The sequence below is a fragment of the Pteropus alecto genome, unplaced genomic scaffold (genome assembly GCF_000325575.1).
Source record: "Pteropus alecto unplaced genomic scaffold, ASM32557v1 scaffold669, whole genome shotgun sequence".
NCBI classification, from domain to species: domain Eukaryota; kingdom Metazoa; phylum Chordata; class Mammalia; order Chiroptera; family Pteropodidae; genus Pteropus; species Pteropus alecto.
The window spans coordinates 369,034-390,449 of record NW_006442554.1 but is presented as its reverse complement, the minus strand read 5'-3'; the positions used below and the strand labels follow the sequence as shown (position 1 = coordinate 390,449).

The 21,416-nt window shown below is 49.7% G+C and overlaps 2 protein-coding genes across 6 annotated transcripts in view; both read left to right on the top strand.

Moving 5' to 3' along the window:
* The first annotated feature begins 1,473 nt into the window (after positions 1–1,473).
* On the top strand, positions 1,474–8,220 carry GATA1 (GATA binding protein 1). Its single transcript, XM_006922751.1, has 6 exons — positions 1,474–1,565; positions 5,360–5,598; positions 6,122–6,499; positions 6,602–6,747; positions 7,232–7,357; positions 7,707–8,220. The coding sequence occupies exons 2-6, from the start codon at positions 5,379–5,381 to the stop codon at positions 8,076–8,078; spliced, it is 1,242 nt and encodes a 413-aa protein (XP_006922813.1). The 5' UTR covers positions 1,474–1,565; positions 5,360–5,378; the 3' UTR covers positions 8,079–8,220.
* A 5,145-nt stretch (positions 8,221–13,365) lies between these two features.
* The window catches only part of HDAC6 (histone deacetylase 6), a 20,156-nt gene continuing 12,105 nt past the window's right edge, over positions 13,366–21,416 (top strand). The window contains exons 1-10 of one of the 5 annotated variants that reach the window (XM_006922749.3): positions 13,366–13,512; positions 14,599–14,718; positions 14,803–14,931; positions 15,066–15,154; positions 16,982–17,066; positions 17,166–17,206; positions 17,926–18,022; positions 18,168–18,265; positions 19,239–19,343; positions 19,468–19,536. In XM_006922749.3, coding sequence (XP_006922811.1) covers positions 14,629–14,718; positions 14,803–14,931; positions 15,066–15,154; positions 16,982–17,066; positions 17,166–17,206; positions 17,926–18,022; positions 18,168–18,265; positions 19,239–19,343; positions 19,468–19,536 — 803 coding nt within the window. In that variant the 5' untranslated portion in view covers positions 13,366–13,512; positions 14,599–14,628. Of the gene's footprint in view, positions 13,513–13,573; positions 13,826–14,016; positions 14,173–14,598; positions 14,719–14,802; positions 14,932–15,065; positions 15,155–16,981; positions 17,067–17,165; positions 17,207–17,925; positions 18,023–18,167; positions 18,266–19,238; positions 19,344–19,467; positions 19,537–21,416 lie in introns of those variants that run through there. The other 4 variants (XM_015597768.2, XM_015597767.2, XM_006922750.3 and 1 more) reach the window with 4 other exon arrangements.

The window sequence follows — 21,416 nt, the reverse complement described above, 5'->3', positions numbered from 1 at the left end:
GTCAAGAGAGTGTGCTGTCTCATGGAGTCCTGGGGCCATAACTGGGTAACTTTACTCCCCTGCCCTATGGGGACCCAAGTTGGACACTTACTGTGTGTGCTTTGCGCATGTCCAATGATTTCGTGTAGAGAAAGTGCTCAGAATAGGCGAGTCATGGATCTATGACAGTGTAAAACACTGTTTGTTGTCACTGTTGTTACTATTCAGGGGTGGGGTAGGACAGGGCAGGAAGGTGGGGATTGAGGTACAGAGGTGCAGGACTCTTTGGGGGGGGGTCCCTCTCAGTAGGTTTAGGGCAGAGCCACAGGCCTCATGGGTCCACATTAATTCACATTCCCCAGTCCCACCCACCCCAGCACCACCTGCCCAGGGCATACCCAGACTGCCATGGGGTCTCATGGACTTCCTCTCTATCTCTCTGTCTCTGTCCCTCTCTCAAAAACATCAGCTTTGTCTCCCTTCGGTTTCTCCACCTGTGTCATTGGTCCTTGTCATTTACAGGCATTATCTTTTCCTTCTGTCCATCTGTCTCTAATTCTCTTTGTCTCTTTCTGTTTCCGTCTCTCACTCTCTGTGCATCTCTCCCCCTCTTTCTGTCTTTCCTTTCTTTCTGTGCCCTCTGTCTCCTTCCAGCTCTGTGTCTCTTTTTCTGTTTGTCTCTGTGTCTCTGTCTCTCTGCCTCTCTACCTTCTCTATCCCTTCAATTTTCCTTCCCTTCCCCCACCCTATACCACTCCTTAAGGACCTGCAGAGGAACCAAATCCAGGTGCCACCTGTTTCCCGCCTCCAGAACAGCATGGCGGGCAACAAGTTGAGGCCACTGTCCCTGTGTGCCCCCCAGCCCCACCCCCATCCCAACACAGCCTTTTACCGCGGAGCCAACAGCCACAGTGGCCTCCATCTGATAAGACTTATCTGCTGCCCCAGGGCAGGCCAGAGCTGGCGTAAGCCCCAGTGGGGTGCTGAGTGAGTGTGCCCCTGTCTCCTTCCATCCCTGGCCTGGCCCCTGGGCTGGGGCTGGGTTGTCAAGATGTCCCACAGAGTTTGGTTCAAACCCCACCAAACCTCTCTGAGCCTTATTCTTCTCTCCTGCAAAATGGGTACAGTCACATCCCTCCTCTCTCCGTGGGCAAGAGGGCCAAGCCCACACCTGGCCCAGTACACAGTAGGGGCTTTACAAATACTGAAAAGCACAGCAGAGTCATGAAACCACATCTGTTATTTTTATTTTATCTTGGCTTCAGCCCACTTTGTTTGGTTGGACATCGAAATCCACAGGAGCCCAAGTCAAACAGGATCCAAGAATCTATACGGTGGGCAGGTGGAGAAAGGCTCCCACTGCTCAAGAGGTGCCCCACCAGCAGGGGGCCTGCCCCCTCCCCTGGCCTGCCCCACCCATTAGGGCACCAGCCACTCCCTGGGGAGGAGGGAGGAGGGAGAGGGGAGGGAGGGAGAGAAGGAGGAAGGGAGCCTCAAAGGCCAAGGCCAGCCAGGACACCCCCTGGATTCACACTGAGCTCGTCACATCCCCAAAGCAGCTGAACCCTCCGCATCAACCAGCCCAGGTCAGTCTCAGCAACCCCCATCCCTACCAAGAGTCCCCAGCAAGGCAAACCCTGGGCTTGCTGCTCCTTACCTCAAGGCTACACTCCCAGCCTGCTTCAAACTGCTCAACTCACTGTTGGTCCCCAAAGTGTCTACCACCCCTGAATCCCTTGACAGCTCCTCTAGACCACCTGTCTTTCCAACTCCCATATCTACTCCAAATCCACCTCACCACACTTCTGCCCTGACCCCTGTCCACATCTTCCAAGATATCTATATTCCTGATCCTGTAACACTGCTCCCCATACCTCATCTCTGTTCCCTAAAACATTCTTTCATCTCCCAAAATCTTACTTCTGCCCCAAATTCAATTTTCATACACCCTACCTTGTCTGTTTCCCAATTCTCCCCCAAAACTCATTTTGCCCCCTGCCTATTTCTGCTCCCCAAGCCCTTGTTTGTTTCACACCATCCTTGCCTCTGCCCAAAATTCTTTCTTTGACCCCCAAACCTGTCTCTGTTCTGTGAAACCCTAGTTTTCATCCTTTTACCTCCATTTCTGCTTCTCAAACCCTATATTTCTTCCCTGTGACTTCTCTCTGATTCTCCCAAAACCATTTTTCTCCTCCAACCTCCTGGCTGTGTACCAAAATGTCTTTGTCACTCCAAACACCAAGTCTACTCCTCAGAATCTGTTCTGTCACATGAATCCTTATGTCTGCCTTCCCTAAAGCCCATCTCAGCCCCAACATGTCTCTGTCCCTGAGATCTCCTCCCTGGCCCCAAATCTTTCTTTACTCCAATTCTATCTCGGTCCTCAAACTCCTCATGCACTCCCATAACCCATCTCTAATCATCAGACACATTTCTCCCTATCCAAACCCATCATTGACCCCTAAATACCATCTCTGCTCTAGTAAAACCCTTGGACCCCCAAACTTTTCCATGACCTTCAGAATCCATATCTGATCCCTAAACTACATCTCAAACTTCTCAACTTTATCTCCAATTCTCAAACTTCACTCCTGATTCCCAACCTTGTCTCTGCTTCTCCAAGCTATTTCTGATCCCCAAATGGGATCTTTCAAGGTTGTCTCTGCTCCTCAAGCCCTGTATCTGCCTCTCCAAACCCCATAGCTATATCCCAAACCTCTCTGACTCAACCCCATACTGACTCTCAAATCCTCCCAAGACGCATCTAGCTGAGACCTCATCTCTGCTCCTTTCAGTCCTGTGGGATCTTTCCTTGAGGGCTGGGATAGGGTCATTACCTGGGGTGAGGGGCCGGGCCGAGGGAGAGTTGAGGGTGCCGGCCTGTTGCCTGTCGCCCGCCGCCCGTTGGGGCAGGACTTACTCTAGTGGGGCAGCTGATAAGGAGCTTTCATATCCCCCAACCTCGAGATAAACTTTATCTCTGTCCAAAGAGTGATAACTGGGGGTGGGGGAGCTAGGCCCCTGCCATGGGAGGGGTGGGCAGCCCTGGACACACCAAGGTGTCAGGTGCAGGGATGGGGGCAGTGGCGCAGGTGATAGATTATGGAAGATGAGATGAGGATGGGAGGATAAAAGAACAGTGCGATAGAGACAAAAAGCAAGAGATACACAGGGAGATGGAAAGAGAAGGGAAGGAGAAACAAAGAGATGTGGAGAAAAAGAGACAAGAGAAAAAGAGCAAGAGACAGAGACATGCAGAGAGAGAAAGGAGAAACGGAGACTCAAAGAAAGCAAGAGAGACAGAGAGACAGCAGGAGAGGGAGACCCAGGAACAGAAACAGAGAGTGAGACATGAACACAGAGACTCACAAATAGAATCCTGGAGAGACAGGAAAGAGATGGAGGCCGAGATGAGGAGGGAAGAACCCACCCCAGGGAGAGATCCTGGGGCCTACGTTGGTGGTGGGCACACCTACAGGCCCATCTCTTTCTCAGCACAACCCCCAACCCCAGGCCAAACCTTTAGCTTGTCTACACAATGGGTCATGGAGGCAAGGGGTTTGAAGATGGCCTTCTACGCTATCTCCTTCACTCTAACCTACAGACAGGGAAACTGAGGCCTTCAGATACACAGGGCAAGTCAGGGGCAAGGGTTGGTTTCCTGGCTCCTCATCTGGGGCTGTGTGCAGTGGGGCATGGTCAGGGATATAGGGATAGTAAGACAGATATGGAAATAAGGCCAGAGGGTCCAGAGAGAGAGTGGGGAAAGACAAGCAGAGACAGAGTGGGAGAGATGTAGATATGAGCGAAGGAGAAGAAAAACGGAGACATAAAGAGAGCTAAGAAAGAGATAGAGAAACAAAGAGATAAAAGACAGAAATAAAGATGGAGAGAAACAATCAGAAACATGGAAAGACAAAGAAAGGGAAATGAAAGCATTAGACATTCACAATAGCACAGAGAGAGCAAGATATATCATGGAAGAACAGAAAAATGAGAAATACATAGAGACAGACTTGAGAATAAACAGAGTGTCAGGGAAAAAGAGACTCAAGGACAGAGATACACACAAGGAAGTACAGAGGCAAAGGGGCATAGATGGAGCCACCACCTCACAGGTTTTAGCTTAGCCCTGTCACCACCTCTTATCTGGCAGATGGGGAAACTGAGACCTGGGAATGGTGAGAACTGAAGGAACTCGAAAGCAGAACTATGGCCGACCTCCCCAGGGGAGAGGGTATGGGTAAAGGGAACACCTCCCACCTGTCCCCCTCCTCAGAGGAAGCCAGTGGCCTTGGGGTGATTTCAAAAGTTGGGCGGGGATGGCAGAGATAAGCAGTGGGGGTACTGACCCCCCCCCATGGAGCAGGGAGGAACTCTGTCTGCAGACCCAACGGAGATGGGGGAGGGGGGAGTCAGGCCGGAAACCATGGGTTTCTGAGAAAGTCAGAAGGCAAGATGCAACAGATAGGGATGAAGTTGGGGAGCACAGGAAGGTGAACCCCAAGATCCGGGGGGTGACTAAGTAGTTCAAGGGACTCTGATTCTGCACCCCAGCCCGCCCTACCCAGACTCCTCTAGAGGGGGAAGGGGAGGGAGGAGGATGGGGGCAGGGGAAAAACAGGAAGTGGAAGAGGAGAAAATTAGGAGAGAAAGAGATGAGCAGAAAGGGAGGGAGAGAAGGGTGAAGAGGGAGAAGAAGAGAGAAGAGAAAAGGCAGAGGGACAGGAGGGGAAGAGGAAAGGAGGAGGAGGAGGAAAGAGGAGTGGAGGAGGAGATAATAGAAAGGGGAAGAGGGAGAGAAGGTGGCAGAGAGGAGGAGAGAGAAGGATGAGATGGAGAGAGAAGAGAGACCAGGGAGAGAGGATGACTGGGCAAAGGAGAGAAAGAGGAGGGGAAGAAGAGGGGGAAGGGAGAGGAGGCGGAAGATGGAATGAAGAGAAGGAAGAGGAGGAAGAGGAGAGGAGGAAAAAGAAGGGAAGTTGAGTGAGAGGAGGGAAAAGAAGAGATAGGAGGCAGGAAGAAGGGAGAGGAAAGAGAAGAGAAAGAAGTAAAGGGAGGGAGGAGCAGAAGGGGAAGGATGAGAAGGGGGTGTGAGAGGGAAGGGAGGAAAGAAATGGGGTAAGAGGAGGAAGAGAATGAGAAAGGAGAGGAGGATAGGAAAGGAAAGGAGGATGGGGAATGAGAGGACAGAGTAGAAAACAGGGAGAAATGAGGGAGGAGTGGGAAGGGAGGAAAGAAGAGGAGAAAGGAACTAGGGAGATGGAAAGAAGAGATATAAAGTTTGGGAGGATGGAGTGGGAGGAAGTAACAAGGAGGGAAGAGGGATAAAGAGGGGAGGGGGAGGATTTGTGTCTGAGGATCCCTCCTGTCCTCACAGGTCAACCCGCAGAGGCCCCATGGAGTTCTCTGGCCTGGGAGCCCTGGGGACCTCTGAGCCCTTGCCCCAGTTTGTGGACCCTGCCCTGGTATCCTCACCGCCAGAGTCAGGGGTCTTCTTCTCCTCTGGGCCAGAGGGCTTGGATGCAGCAGCCTCCTCCACTGCCCAGAACACCACCTCAGCTGCAGCTGCGGCTCTGGCCTACTACAGAGATGCTGAGGCCTACAGACACTCCCCAGGTAACTCCTTTAGGTGGCTATCCTGGCACTGGTTTCATGCTGATGGGTTGCCATGGACACCCTTAGGTAGGGCAGAATCCCACAAGGAGGTCTTGAAAATGGCCAGAAACCTTCACATGGCTGTGTTGATCACTTCCTCTACTTAAGTCCAGACTTGAGAATGCCCATACTCCTCAACCTGCCACATTGGGAAGCAATGTTGGAAGTAGGTGGTAGTGGCCCCAGCTGTCAAGTGATCCATGGGGCTCCAAATCCCAACAGTCATCCTCAAAGCCCACTCTGGCAACTACCAGAGTGACCAGTGGGGCTCAGGATTCAGGGGTCATCCAATGGCCAGAGTTGACCAGTGGGGCTCAGGATTCAGGGGTCATCCAATGGCCAGAGTTGTTCTGGCAACCATAGAAAGGTTGGAAAGTTGGCCACCATGTTGGGGCTGTTCGACACCATTGCAGCGTGAAAGCAAGATGGCTTTAGACTGCTCTGTCCTCTTCTTTCTTCCTTCCCATTCCTACCCTTACAACAGTCTTTCAGGTGTACCCATTACTCAACTGTATGGAGGGGATCCCAGGGGGTTCACCATATGCCAGCTGGGCCTACAGCAAGACCGGGCTCTACCCTTCCTCGACTGTGTGCCCCACCCGTGAGGACTCCTCTCCCCAGGCCCCAGAAGATCCGGATGGGAAAGTCAGCAGCAGCTTCTTGGAGACCTTAAAGACAGAGAGATTGAGTCCGGACCTCTTGACACTGGGACCTGCACTGCCTTCATCAATCCCTGTCCCCAGCAGTGCCTATGGGGGCCCTGACTTTCCCAGTAACTTCTTTTCTCCCACCGGGAGCCCCCTCAATCCAGCGGCCTATTCCTCCCCCAAGCTTCGTGGAACCCTGCCCCTGGCCACCTGTGGTGAGGTTCCCAAAAAGGGACAGGGAGGCTGAGGTGGGGGAGGGGTCCGAGACAAAGTTAGGCTGAGCCTTGGTCCCTCTTCCTCTCTGTCCATCTTACCAGAGGCCAGGGAGTGTGTGAACTGCGGAGCAACAGCCACTCCACTGTGGCGGCGGGACAGGACAGGCCACTATCTGTGCAATGCCTGTGGCCTCTATCACAAGATGAATGGGCAGAACAGGCCCCTCATCCGGCCCAAGAAGCGCTTGGTAAGATCCCAGGCCTGCCTCCCCTTACCCAGGGATCCCTGTCCTCATGCTCTAGAAGAACCCACACCCCGTATCCCTTTCCTATCCACACAGAAACACAGCTTTGCACAGGAGAGCCTATCCTCAACCTACCCTCACAGGCTGCGAGTAGGAACCCCGCCCTCTCCCTGCACAGGAGCTTTCATCCTTGGCTTCACACTGGGATCACCTTGGGGCCCTCCCTTAGATGTGTTGATTTAATTGGTCTGGGGTGCTGTCTGGGCATCAGGATTGTTTTTAACTCCCCAAGTGATTCCGAAGTTGAGAACTACTGATATAGTCCCACATACAATACTGAAAGCCGCTATCCTGGACAAGAGGCCCTGTTCTCACTCTATACAGAACCTACAGTCTGCACCCAGTACAGGAAGCCCTGCCTTCACCCTGACCCTCTTGGGTCCTGAACAGTCCAGTGCACCAATCCTCACATTCTCACTTCCCCTAGATTGTCAGCAAACGGGCAGGTACCCAGTGCACCAACTGCCAGACAACCACCACGACACTGTGGAGGAGAAATGCCAGCGGGGATCCTGTGTGTAATGCTTGCGGCCTCTATTACAAACTGCACCAGGTGCGCCCTGCCCCTCGGAACCCCTTCTCCTCCTTCCCTCTCCCTCTTCCTCCCTTCTCCGTTATTCTCCTCCCTCCTCTTTCCACCTCATCTTTCCCTTCTCCACCCCATCTCCTTCCCCTTCCCCTCCATCAATCAGGTAACCTATGAGCTGCAGTCTTTCACTATCCTTTCCCCAGCTCAGGGCCTCAAAACTTCTTGTTTCCTTAGGACAATACCTGTGCCACACCCAGAACCCTAGTCCTTGATCCAATTCCCTATTCTTAAGGAGTGGGGTAGAGGTGTCCCTAGCAGAGACATAGAGGCAAAGATGTGGAATTGGGAAACGTCCACGGCTCCCTTTTGACAGGTGAACCGACCACTGACCATGCGGAAGGATGGTATTCAGACTCGAAACCGCAAGGCATCTGGAAAAGGGAAAAAGAAGCGGGGGTCAAGTCTGGGAGGTACAGGAGCAGCTGAAGGACCAGCTGGCGGCTTCATGGTGGTAGCTGGGGGCAGTGGTAGCGGGAATTGTGGGGAGGTGGCCTCAGGCTTGACATTGGGCCCACCCAGTACTGCCCACCTCTACCAAGGCCTGGGCCCCGTAGTACTATCAGGGCCTGTTAGCCACCTTATGCCTTTCCCAGGGCCCCTACTGGGTTCGCCCACAGGCTCCTTCCCCACAGGCCCCATGCCTCCCACTACCACCACCACTGTGGTGGCACCACTTAGCTCATAAGGGCACTGAGCATGGCCTCAGGGCAGGGGTGGGGTCCCACTCCTCCTATAGTCAGCAGTCAGTACAACCCAACCCTCTGGGCCCCAGATATCCCTTGGCCTGGACCTTCAAAGCTTTTGTAAAATAAAACCAACAAAGTCCTAAAATTGGGGGTGAGTCTGTGTGGGACTGAATAAAGAGCCATGGGAGGTAGGGTGTGGAATAGTGTCTGTGATTCTTTGATGACCATGTGAGGCTGTGTGAGATGGCATGTGTGACCCTTCACAATAGTGGGTTATGATGTGCAATTATAACAGTATATGCAAAACTGCATGTGACAGGATCTGAGTTGTATGAGATGGCATGTGTATCCACACAACATGGTAAGAGACAGTGTGAGAGACTGGCTGATTGTGCTGCATGGTGGTGACCGTGGGAGTGAGGCTGCAAGAGATGGCGTGCATGACATCAGGTGACTGTGAGAGGCAGGGCACAGGTGATTGTATGAGGATATGGATGTTTGTGTGCGACATCATGTACTGAGGAAATGTGTGGGGTTGTGTTCATGTGATTGAGCACAACACAGGATGGTTTTGAGATAGTGACAACGTGTGTACTGGGCACAGAATTTGATCAATAAATACTTTTTAAATGTTGAAGAATGCGTATGACAGTGTGTGGCAACGTAACAGTGTGACTGTGAGGATCTGCATGTCAGGATGTCTTTGTAGGTCTGGAAATGGCAGTATCTCTGTGCAAGTCTTTGTGTGTGAGCATATCATGTGGCATATGCAATGTCACAGTGTCTCTGAGTGGCTGACAATGTGAGCAGCTCTGTATACTTGTTTGTGGAGGTATCAACATACGTAGTTTCAGGCGGTGTAAGTTAGGGATCCCCTTCCAAGGGACAGAAGACATACTCAGGACAGGAATGGGAGGGAAGGGTGGGACTGGAATGGTAGCCAACAAAATGTCAGAAGGCTAGTCCAGGACCGTGGGGTTGTCCATGGGCCTTCCTGTCACTCATCTCTTATCTCTCTCTTGGTCCAGCTTGGCCTGTAGCCCTGTGGGAAATGGTAGAGAACGAGAGGGGGAGATTAGGACAAAATAGCCTCGGGTGGTGGGGGCGGAATTTAGACACCATAGAAACTCCCCACAGTACCAACTCCCTCCCCAATATACTTATTCATCTAGGTGAATTGCTCCTCCCAAAGCAGAATCTATTCTTTTATTGAACAAACCCTCATATAAAAACGTGCGCTGAGTCAGGTGATATCCTAAGCCAGACAGGTTAAATGGCTCAACCTAGGCCACACAGTTGGTGGCACCGGGCTGAGCCAGGCTCCATGGCTTAGCCAGGCTCCATGGCTTAGCCTCCACACTACTAAGTGGCTCCTAACAGTGCGCAGCACCATTTACTGAGTGCTTACTATGGGTCAGCAATGGCTGAGAGGCCTCAGTTGCTTTAATTCATGAACACCTGAAAAAAATACTCTAAAAAAAGTACACTTGTACTCATTTTACTAATGAAAAAGTGAGGCTCAGAAATGATGAGTAACTTGCCCTGGCATTTGGATGGGGCACCCCCCTCCTCGCCAAAGTGAGTCTTTCCCATACTTAGGCTGCTTTTCTCTTTCTCTTTTTTAATCACTCGCTCCTCAATTCACTCAAACCTGGATTTACTTTTGGGTTGCTCCTCTTTATGGCTTCTCCCCAAGAGCCCCAGAGATGGGAATTGTGGGACTACATATCCTGAACATAGTATAGGTAAGCAGCTGTTCTTAACAGCACCCCTTTAGCTAATTGCCACACTAGCTCACTGCAGAATTACAGTAGTCTATGCTCATTACAGGGATTGTCTGGAAATGCCCTGGCCCTATAAAAGCCTCCTGTCTGGCAACCCCACAAAACCCCAGCCATCTCATCCTATAGGAGCCTCTCTCCTCATCTTGAACAGAAATCTCTCTCAGAATCTGTGCTGGAAATGTGCCAGCCCCACCTTGTTAAGGAACCCCGGTCCTCAGCCCCCTGTAAGAATGGCAGCCCTAGCCTGGTACAGAAATCTAGCTCTAGACTCTAAGGGAACCCTTTCTCTAATTATCAACAGGAAATCCATCCTGATCCTGGACAGGAACACCTTGTATAGGAGGAAACCCTGTCTTGCCATGGCAGAGGAACCTCTGCCTTACCTCAGTTAGGAATCTCTGAATCCACAATGTAAGGAAGCTTCTGCACCACCTTATAGAAATGCCTGTTCTGACCCTCTTCATGAACCTCAGTCTCTCTATATGAATCCTGGCTTGACCCTGGACAAGACACCTCTGTTCTCACACTGTACTGGAGTCCTGCCCTCTACGTATCATTTTAGATACTTCACTCACAATAAAATCTAGTTCTGAACCACTGACCCGACTTTCTGCAGAAATCCCCATTTGAAACCTCTTTAGGAACCCTGATTGAGTTCAGGAGCCCTTGTTTCCACTGTTGACAATAATGCCCCCTCACATCACTTTGCACAATTCCTATCTTTCACCCTACCCAATAGTCCACAGGAACCTATGGTCCAACTCTCAACATGAACCTATCTTGAACTTACGTAGAAAACCCTTTCCTGACTCTCTACTTTAAACCCAGACCTTATCCTATAGGGGCACCTATGGCCTCACCTGGCACTATACAGGGCTTCCTGTCCTTGCCATGTTAGCTCCACAGCCCTGACCCTCTACAGGAAGCCTTACCTACAACTGTACTGGAACCTCTGACCGGACTCTGCAGAAAAACCTTTTACTGACTTTCAATAGAAATCTTTAACTTGACTGATTTACAGGAATCTGTGACCTGATCCTTTATATCAGAGGTACCCAACCCCTGGATCACAGACTAGTACCGGTCAGTGGCCTGTTAGGAACCGGACTGCACAGCAGGAAATGGCGGATGAGCGAGCATAGCTTCATCTGTAATTGCAATTGCTCCCCAGCGCTAGCATCACAGCCTCAGTTCCACCTCAGATCATCAGGCATTAGATTCTCATAGGAGCACCAGTACTTGGTACAAAAAGGTTCAGGACCACTGCTTTATAGGAACTCCTAACCTTGCACTCTGGAAACACTCCCCTGACACTGTACAGGAAGCCCTAACATGACTCTGTCAGCACTTGCCCTAGCCTTGCTCTGGAAGCCCTACCCTCATCTCGTACAGGAACCACTGTCTGACTGTGGCTGGTGGCTACCACGTTAAATAGCATAGCTCTGTAGAATCTACAGAATCCTATAGCACACACTGCTATAGGCTTATCAAATGTTCCCTTTCTTGATAAGCCCATTTTTCCAGCCCTCCTTACAGTTAGATGTGGACATGTGACAGAGTTCTGATCAATAAAGTGTGCACAGAGTGCCTGGCTCATAAAAACCTCTCATGGAATCTTCCCCCTTTCCTTATCTACCAGCTGAATAGTGAGAACCCCAAGGACTGAGAGAAGAGCAGAGCCACAAAATGGAAGTTGTCTGGGTCCATGAATGACCAGTAATATTCATATTGGATTTTGTATGAGCAAGAAATAAACACTTATTTATTAAGCCCCTGAGATTCTGGGTTTGTCTGTTATAGCAGCTAGCCTAATATAGCCCAATTAATAATAATCTCTTGACCGAATCTGGACACGAACACCTAATCCTACTGTCTATGTGAACATAGCTTTGAATCTGTATAGAAACACCCGTGCTGACCCTGAATTGGACCATATGATATCTTTGTAGGAACCTATCATAATGCAGTCTAAGGAGCCCTATCTTGAACTTGTATGGGAACCCCTAGTCTGGGGCTCTCTAGAAACAACTGTGTTGTCCTATTAGAAACCCCTGCTTGGTTCAGTGAAGGAACAATAATATAGAAATTGTAGGAATCTCTGTCCAGGAACATTTGTTTATCCCAGAATACCAGAAGTGACCGGATCCTATGAATCCTTGTCCTCACACCTAACATAAAAGGCATACCCTTCCTCAGGAAGCACAGAACCTCTGCACTTACTTCATAAAAGGATCCCAGCCAGATAAAGGAAACCGAAGACTGACACTCTACTGCAGAGATCAGCAAACTATGGCATTCAGGCCAGAGCCGGATAACAGCCTGTTTTTACATTTTTAAAAGGAAAGAAGGAAAAGAAAAAAAGAGAAAAGGAAGGAAGGTAGGAGGGAGAGAGGTAAGGAGGGAGGGAAGAAAGAAAGAAAAAAAAAGCAAACAAGCCAGCCAGCCAGCCAGCCAGCCAGCCAGCCGTATGTGGCCTGCAAAGCCAAAATCATTTACTATCTGGTTCTTCATAGAAAGTTTGCCAACCTCTGCTCCATAGAAACCTCTCTTTGACTATACAGAAAAATGGGTTTTGACCCTTACAAGACTCCCTACTATATTACTCTGCAGGCATCACAACCCCAGAATGTTCCTCAGTGTGTATCACTGTGTTTTCTTTGGTATATGTGGAGGTTTAAAGGTTTTAGGGCTGTGACCTTCTTCCACCTGGACAAAAGACATATGCAGGCAAGAAGAGTAGAAGGGAACAGAGGGTTAGAACTGGGGTTTTCAAGAGGGTCAGACGGCCTAGCTACTGGGTGGTGGGGCTGTCAATCTGTTTGTTAGTCAGCGATGCTGAATGAACCCCAGACCGCTTATCTCTCCAGCCCCAGCCTACAGCCGGGTAGGAAATGGTGAAGAATGAGAAAAGGAGATTAGGAGGACAAACCGGCCTCCTGCAGGGCTATTTAGACCTGGGGTGGGAGAGTTGGGGGTGGGGCACAAGGGGGCAACACCCTCTTCCTTCTAGGCATGCACTTTCCTTTACAACTTGGGAGCAGAGGTTACTCGGTGGAGGGGGTGACCGGGAGAGCTGCTGCTTAAGAAAAAAGAAAAATTCCCCTCCGTGAGTCTATTCTGTCCCCAGGCACTATTTTATCACAATTTTCCAGATGAGGAAACTGAAGCACAGCGATGTTCTGTAACTTGCCCAAAGTCACATGGCTATAGTCGCATAAGCTGTTTCCTTATCTGCAAAGCAGCCTTAACAGTGGGAACTACCTCAGAGAATTGTGGCTTACAAAAATGCCTGACACGTAATACTTGCTATCATTATAACTACTTGCCCTACTAAGACTCCTTCCGCCCCGCCATACATTTTCGCGGCAGAATATTAATAGCTAACATTTGGTGACTGCTTCCTGTGTACCACCTTTGTAAACATTAACTTAAAAAAATCCTCGCCACATTTAGCAGCATCACCACTCCCCTTTGGCCACCTCCAGCCTCCGTCCATTTTCAACCGGGCTCCGACCCGCCCGCGATACGTCATCACGGCGCGCGACGCAGAAGCCGCGGGAAGGAGGGAAGACGCCTTTCCTTAACTCCCTCGCTCGCTTCTTTTAGTCATCGCCCGGCACAACTGTCGCGGGTCCAGAGGGCTCCTAAGGTGACTGGACAGTGATAGAGAGACGGTGGCCAGGGAAGCCAGATTACAGCGTTGGCGGTTGGGAGAGGGGGCAGGGGTGAGCTTGAGTTTGAGCGCCGTGTCTGACCGACCGCCCGCCCCGCGTTTCGCGCAAGCGCAGCAAGGTCCGCGTCGCACGCTGATGCGCAAACAGACTGTTAGTGACCTCGCGGGGAGGTGTGGTCCACAGGAGGGGCACGGTCCTCACAATCCGTGGTGAGGGCGGGATCTCGGCGAGCAGTAGAGAGACCCGGCCCAATGGAAAAGCTGGTCTAGGGCACCCGCAGCCCCACAGGTATTGGGCAGTGCGAGCCGTGGGCGGAGTTTAAGAAAAGGGCGGTGCCCAGTGAGTAGACCTGAAGGGATTGGTTGGCGTTGGCGGAGGGGGCGAGGGCGGGTGAGAGGTGGCTCGAAACTGACAGAAGGGGTTTAGTTAGGGAAGCGTCATGGGTAGGGTTTGGGCGGGGGTTGGGCCTGGTGGAAGGAAAGGGGCGGTCCCCTGAGGAGCGGAGCTTGTTGAAACGTTAGGGGCGGGATCTGGCCAAGTGGAAGGTGCCATTCGGGCCCGATAAGGGGTGGAGTTAAGTGGAGTCGGTCCTGGGCCCGGGCCCGGGCTAGGACTGGGTCTGGCTGAGAGAAAGGGTGGGTAATTATCCAGGGAGATTGGCTGGAAAGGGCGTCAGTGAAGAGGTGGGGTCCGGGCGAGGCTGTGAGGAATTAAAGGATCTGGGAATGAGGCTTAGAGAGGGAGAGGCAGTGATTTTCTGGAAAGAGCGGGCCCTAGAATGGCCTGAGCCTGGGGGTTAATTGCTCTTTGAAAGGGCAAGACTTTGAAAGGGGAAAGAATAGTGGCAAAGGGGTGGAGTCTAGTGAAGTGGGCGGGACCTCGTGGAATGGACACCCCAGTGGAGGGAGAGAGCCTTGAGAGGCGGAGTTTAGAAGGTGGTGGGGGAATAGCATAGCATAACAGATGGAGACTAGTATAAGGGGCGTGGCCTTGGAAGGGGCTGGGATGCGGGGTCCTCAGGGCACCCCAGCCCCTTCAGTCACCTCTACTGCACCCCCCAGAACAGCGTTAGGGGCGAAGTCTCCCCGACCATGACCTCCACTGGCCAGGATTCCACCACAACCAAGCAGCGGAGTAGGCACAACCCCCACTCGACCCCCCACGACTCCAACGTCACCTCGGTGAGGCCCCAGACCCATCCTGGTGAGGGGGAGGGGAAGCAGTGGGCTTTGCAGTGGACTCTGACACTTCTTTTTGTTTGGCAGAAGCGAGGTACTAAGAAGGGTGCCACGCTCCACTCCAGCCCCAAACTAGCAGAAGTTAAGAAGAAAGGCAGAATGAAGAAGCTCAGCCAGGCAACAGGGCAAGACCTAATCGTGGGGCTGCAAGGGCTGGTGAGAGAGGCCTGGCCACAATTTAGCCTCCTGTGACAATCAAAACCCTGAGTTTCTCCATCCTGGACAGTATGGGATGTTCCCTCTGACTCAGGCCCTAAATGGATCCGTGTTACCCATTTTTTTCTTTGCAGGATCTGAACGTTGAGGCCAAGACACTGTCTGGTACTGGCTTGGTGTTAGATGAGCAGCTCAATGAATTCCACTGCCTCTGGGATGACAGGTGAGGCTGACTACTCCAGACTGTTCCTGAACCACACAAATACGCACTCTTAGAGCAATTAGCAAGAACAAATCCTTTCTTACACTAGCCTAGAGACTGGGAACAGATGATTTAGGGAGGTGAGGCTCAGGCCTGGAAGAGTTCTTTTCATTTAGCCAGCAAACATTTATTGTATCACAACTCCTGTGTGCCAGGAGTTGGTGATACAAATGTGTTGGACAAGATGGGCAGGGTCCCTTCTCAAGGAGCTGATAGATGAGTAGAAGAGCAGATTATTAAACAGCCAACAGCAATATGAAGTGTTTAATGAAGGAGGGCTTAAGACCAGGGGCTTCAAGAGTGTTTAATAGAGGATCCTAGACTAGCATCCAGGGTTCCCAGAAGGCATCCTTGAAGAAATGACATTTGTGCTGAAAGGGAAGAATTATACCTCTCATTCGCTCACACATGTTGTAATCCATCAGCAAATTCTTTTGGCTCTATATTCAAAATGTATGCAGTACCTGACCTTACTGTCTTCACTGCCACCACCATCATCACTCACTGAGACTGAGAGGCCTCTTCACTGGTCTCCTGCTTCCACCCTCACCCCTGCTGTCTATTTTCCACACAACAGCCTAAAACATATGTATGAGATGATGTTCTCTTTCTTAAAATCTGTCAAGGGAAGACCGTTGCCCTCAAGGTAAAGTCTAAATTCTTCTTCCTGGCCTCTTAGGTTCTATGTGATCTGGCTCCACATCGACTTGGTGACCTCATCAGCCAATCCCCCTCATTCACTTTGTTTTACTCACTTCACCCACACCGGTCCCCTTGCTGTTCTTCTAACATGCCAGGCACTCCCTCATCTCAGGTCTTTACCCTGGCCAGTCTCTCTTCCAGAGATCTGTTTCTACCTTCTCTCCTCCCAGTTAACATTCATATCTCAAAGAGACTCAGAGAGGGCTTTGCCTGGCCATTCCCTCCCCCCACACCGAATCTTCAAGATCTTCCTAGTCCATGTCATTTTTTGGTCATTATTATACTTATGTGTTTATCAGTTCAGTTTATCTACCCTATCCCAATGGAAGACTCAGGAAGGCAAAAGACTTCATTACTAAATAGAGATCTACCAACTCCTGAGGAGCTAGGGATGTGGCAGTAGACAAAACAAACAAAACCTCTGCCTTTGTGGAGATTACATTTTCAAGGGGGAAGACAGACAGTGAACAACCAAAAAGTAAATGGTACAGTGTGTTAGAAAGATGTGCTGTGGAGAAACACTGACATGGGAGAGAGGGTAGCTGAAAGCGCAGTAGAGGGGACTCCAGTTTTATATAGGATGGTCAAGGAAGGCCTCACTGATATTTGAGCAGGGACCTGAAAGAGGTGAGGGAGAGAGCTGTGGAGACATCTGGGAGCAGAGTGTTCTAGGCGGGGAGGAAAATAGCTGCTGGAAAGTACTTGGTTTGATGAGATGGGAGCCACGAGAAAGTTTCGAGTAGAGGTGGGACATGATCCGATTTGAGTTTTAACTGATGTCTGGCTGCTGTGCAGAGAAAGAACTATTGGGGGAGTGAGGGCAAAAGCAGGAAGGCCAATGAAAAGCTGACTGCAATAGGCTAGGCAGGAGGTTATGGTAGCAGCAGTGGAGGTGATAAGGAGAGGGACAAGCTCTGGATGTATTTTGAGAACAGAGCCAACAGGCACCAGGGGTGACTCCAAAGCCGCTGGCATGAGCAGTTGTGGAAGAGTGGATGGAAAGATGTGCAGGGACAGATGTGCTGCTCAATAGTGTCCTCATATATATGTCTATGTATGCATGTGACTATATTTCTGCCAACCCAGCTTCCCTGAAGGCCCCGAGCGGCTCCATGCCATCAAGGAACAACTGATCCAGGAGGGCCTCCTGGACCGCTGTGTGTCCTTTCAGGTGAGTCCCCCAGCCCTGGGTGGAGGGCAGGAGCTGGCAGGACCTGGGTGTGGTGACTGCCTTGGCTCTTTGTTCCTTGTGTTCCTTGTGTCTTCCCAGGCCCGGTTTGCTGAAAAGGAGGAGCTGATGTTGGTTCACAGGTGAAGGGTTGGAAGCCTTGTAGGGTTGGGGAAGAGGCTACCCTGAGCCCATCAGGGCAGAGTGAATGCTTTGGGAAAGAATGTCATGGGCTTTGGCCTTGGGCAAGTCACTGAGCCTCTCTGAATGTCAATGTCATCACCTGTAACATGGGGGCTAGTAAACATAAGTTTCTCAGGAGGGTTTGATATGTGCTGGGTGCTTAGAATGGTGCCTGACATAGCATCAGCCCATGATGAGCTGTTATGGTTGTTATAATCTGCTGTGTAAACAGCTGGTAGATGTGTGGAAAGAGCAATCAAGGGATTTTCCAGGGGACTGCAGGAAGGGGCCTTGTGTGGTATGGCCCAAGGAAAGCTAACTTGGCAAAGGGAATGTCTGATCTGAGTTTTAAGAGGAGAAAAGAATCAGTCAGATGAAGAGGAGAACTGAAGGAAGGGAGATACAGAAAGCTGGAACAATCTGGCCAAAGTCCTGGCAATAGGATTTGGTATGGCTAGAGCAGAGGGCAAGGGATGTTACTGGAAATGAGAAGGGCTAAGGAAGAAGTAGAGAGTATGGCCTATTTCCCAGCTGTTTCCCCAGATTGACAATTGAGGATGTCTGACTTGTCCAGGGGTCTGGTGCATGGAAGGCTTAGCTGGGGAGGGGACAGGGTCCTGGCTTAGGGCCAAGGAGGGAGGTAGATTCCTGAAATCTCATCCCCCATCTGTATCTGCAGCCTAGAATACATTGATCTGATGGAGACAACCCAATACATGAATGAGGGAGAACTCCGTATCCTAGCAGACACCTATGACTCAGTTTATCTGCATCCGGTATGGATGAGAACTGTGAGAGCAGAGGGTGGTAGTAATCCTGGGGATGCCCACCTCCACACTCACCCCACCCTGGGGATAGTATCTGAGTGGGCAGGGCTGCTCTCTCCCTCATGCCTTCTCTGGCTCCCCACTGTATCTCCAGAACTCATACACCTGCGCCTGCCTGGCTTCAGGCTCCGTCCTCAGGCTGGTGGATGCAGTCCTGGGGGCAGAGATCCGGAATGGCATGGCCATCATCAGGTAGGACCCGCTAGCATTTGGTTTTTTTACATTTTAAAAAAGTCCTTCTCTCAATTGTAAAATGTATTGGTAATGGGTAGTGTATTTACATGCTTAAGGTACAAAAGGGGGTACAAGAAAATTTGCCTCCCACCCCTGTCCCTGCCTCCCATACACCTGCTTCCTCTACTGTAGGTAGTCACTATAACCAGTGTCCTCAAGAAACAGTCTGTGCCTATTCGTGGAGTAAATACCATATTTCGTTGATGCTAACATGCATTTTTTTTCATATTGGTAACATCTTGAAATCCAGATGCATCTTACAAACAGTGACATCTCAGAATTCAGTTGGCTACATTTTCTGCTTTGTTGCTGGCATGTAAAATCATAGTATATCTTATCACCATTGGCATCCTAGAACTGATGAAATACAGAAGATAGAGACTTTCTCTTCCCTCCCTATTTTTTCGGGAGTACTCCAGCACTTAACACACTCCCTTTCATACCATACATTTTCCACTTATACATCTTAGAAAGCTTTTCCTAACAGTGTCTAGCTTAAACCCATGTAGAGCACCATCGTGCAAGTGTACAATAAGTTAACCAGCTCTCTAACGTTGGGCATTTGGGTTTCCCCCAATCATTTGCTGTTTCAAGAAAAAAATGCCACAGCAAATATTGTTGTCCATTTATAAATATGTTATTTCACACTTTTTGTTATATAAGTTGTAGGCTAAGTCCCCAGGAGCAGAATGACTGGGTGTGAGGGTGTATGCATTGATAATTTTAATGAGCATTATCAAGTTCCCTTCAGAGAGAGAGCAATAGACTGGGGGTGAGGGTTCGAAGGTCCCAGTTACTCAGTTCCTGGCAGATTGGTGGGCATCAGCACTGGCATAGTTGTTAGTCTAGGATTAGAGAGCAGGGGCAGTCTGTCTCTGCAGAGGAAGCCCCCCCCCCCCGCCTAGTCCGTGGCTTTCCTTGTCCTGCCCAGGCCTCCTGGACACCACGCCCAACACAGTCTCATGGACGGGTATTGCATGTTCAACCATGTGGCCGTGGCTGCCCGCTACGCTCAACAGAAGCATGGCATTCAGAGGTAAACAGCAAGCAGGAGGGGAAGGTGTGATAGGGGTGGCACAGGGTAGGGTAGCTTGGTCTGGGTACTTCCCCCAGATGCACCTGGATCCTTAACACAGTGCTCCCCTCTCTTCTGCTCACAGGGTCCTTATCGTGGATTGGGATGTACACCACGGTCAGGGAACACAGTTCACCTTTGACCAAGACCCCAGGTATGCCCCAAGTGCCACCCCAGATGCTAGACTCCCAGCCACCCCTACCCTTAGAGGCCTAGCCAGAAGGGGCCCAAGAAGGAAGGGAAGGCATTCACATTCATTGGGTCTGCCGCCCTAGGACCAGGCTCTGTGCTTCTCTCTGCATGTCTGCTCTCTTAATTTCACTGAGACAGGGACTTTTGGGTTTCCCATTTTACAGATGGGGGAATTGAGACTTACAGGTTATGAGATCACACAGAGGAGAATGGGAAGAGATGAGATTTGAGCCCATGATATTTTGAGATCTCATTCATCAATTTACCCTGGAGCTGAAGTGAACCTCAAATTACTGCTTTATTTTTTTCTAATTATGACTACTGCAAAGTATTTATTTAAAAAATTAAATAATACAGAAATGTCTATAGCAGTGAATCTGTTGTAATTCCCATCACCTCAAAAATAACTGTTGATAGTTTAGGTTATATCTTTACAGAATTTTTCCTGTAAATGTATGAATATTCATTATCATCATTATTATTAATACATTGCCTAAAGGGATAATCCTCTATATGGTCTTTGCCAATTTGCTTTTGCATTTAATAGCATGTGGTGGACACTGCCCCATGTTAGTGCCCCTAAAAAGCACCTCACCCTTTGTAAGGGCTGTACAGTGTTCCATTGTATGGCTGTACCTCTGGTCATTTAACTCCAAGACATTTATGACGTTTCCTAGTTCTAGTTTTTACTATCATAGACAGTTCTGTAGTGAATAGTCTGGTAAATATATCATTTTACACTTCTCTTAGTATACCTACAGGATGAATTTCTAATCATGGATTATTGGATCAGAGGATCGGCATGCTTTAAAGTCTGGGATCTACTGCCAGACTTTCCTCCAAAAAGGGTGCCAGCTTACCCTTCCTGCAGAAAGTGATTGAGTGCATCCTTTTCAATAGGGGACACTACTAAGCAGTTGTTTTATCAAGCCTTCTATTGAACTGACTGTGTAGAATCTACTTTCCCCCCATAGATCCTGAGCATCCATGGCCCATTATCTAATCTAGGTTTGCTGTTCTCTAGACATTGCTTTATTGTTTTCCATCATTCAGTGTTACTAATAAGTGCCTGATGTTAGTCTGATTTTCATTCCTTTCTGGGTAATGTATTTTCCTCCCTGAAGGTATTAGAGTCTTTTCTTTATCCCCAGTGTTCTGAACTTTCACCCTGGCCCCTCATTCTGCTTAGCAGTGGGTAGAGAGTTTACATTTGAAGACTCGTGCCTTTCTTAAATCCTTGTAAGTTTTCTTCTGTTCGATCTTTGATGATTTCTACTGTATTCTTTCTGGTCTCTTCCTGTTAGTTAGATGTTAGAACTCCTGGGTCAATCCTCTGTGTCTCATTTTTTATCTCTTGTTTTCTACTTCCTTTTCTTTTTGCTGTGTCCTAGGAGATTTCTACAACTTTCCCTTCCAGCCTTTCTGTTGAAGTATGTATTTAGACATTCTTTTAATCTCCAAAAGCACTTTCTTTCTCTGTTTCTGTAGCCTCTCATTCCTAATCATGTTTTCATTGAGTAATAATTAGAAGTGCTTTAAGTTTTCTTCAGTTTTCCTCAAATGTTTAGCAATCTTTATTTGGCCATTTATACCTAAGAGTGATGCACTGTTGCAGGTGGCTGTCCTGGGGCTAACCTGTTGTGATGCATGTGGGTCTGTTTCCTGAAAGGCATTTCCCCAAGATGGTGACAGTGGCAGGAAATGTCTACTGTCTTCTCAACTTTAAGGAGTGTGGGCAAGGAGGCGGGCATTAGATAGAATCCTGCCAAATACCAAAAAAAAAAAAAAAGAGAGAGAGAGAGAGTATCTTCTTGGAATGACATCTCTTTGTTTTTCGCTCAG

Bases quoted from the DNA above. Each gene is read 5' to 3' on its own strand.
- GATA1 (XM_006922751.1), top strand. From the start codon at position 5,379: ATGGAGTTCTCTGGCCTGGGAGCCCTGGGGACCTCTGAGCCCTTGCCC. The intron at 6,748-7,231 runs GTAAGATCCCAG...CACTTCCCCTAG, and splicing joins TCCGGCCCAAGAAGCGCTTG to ATTGTCAGCAAACGGGCAGG. The intron at 7,358-7,706 runs GTGCGCCCTGCC...CCCTTTTGACAG, and splicing joins TCTATTACAAACTGCACCAG to GTGAACCGACCACTGACCAT.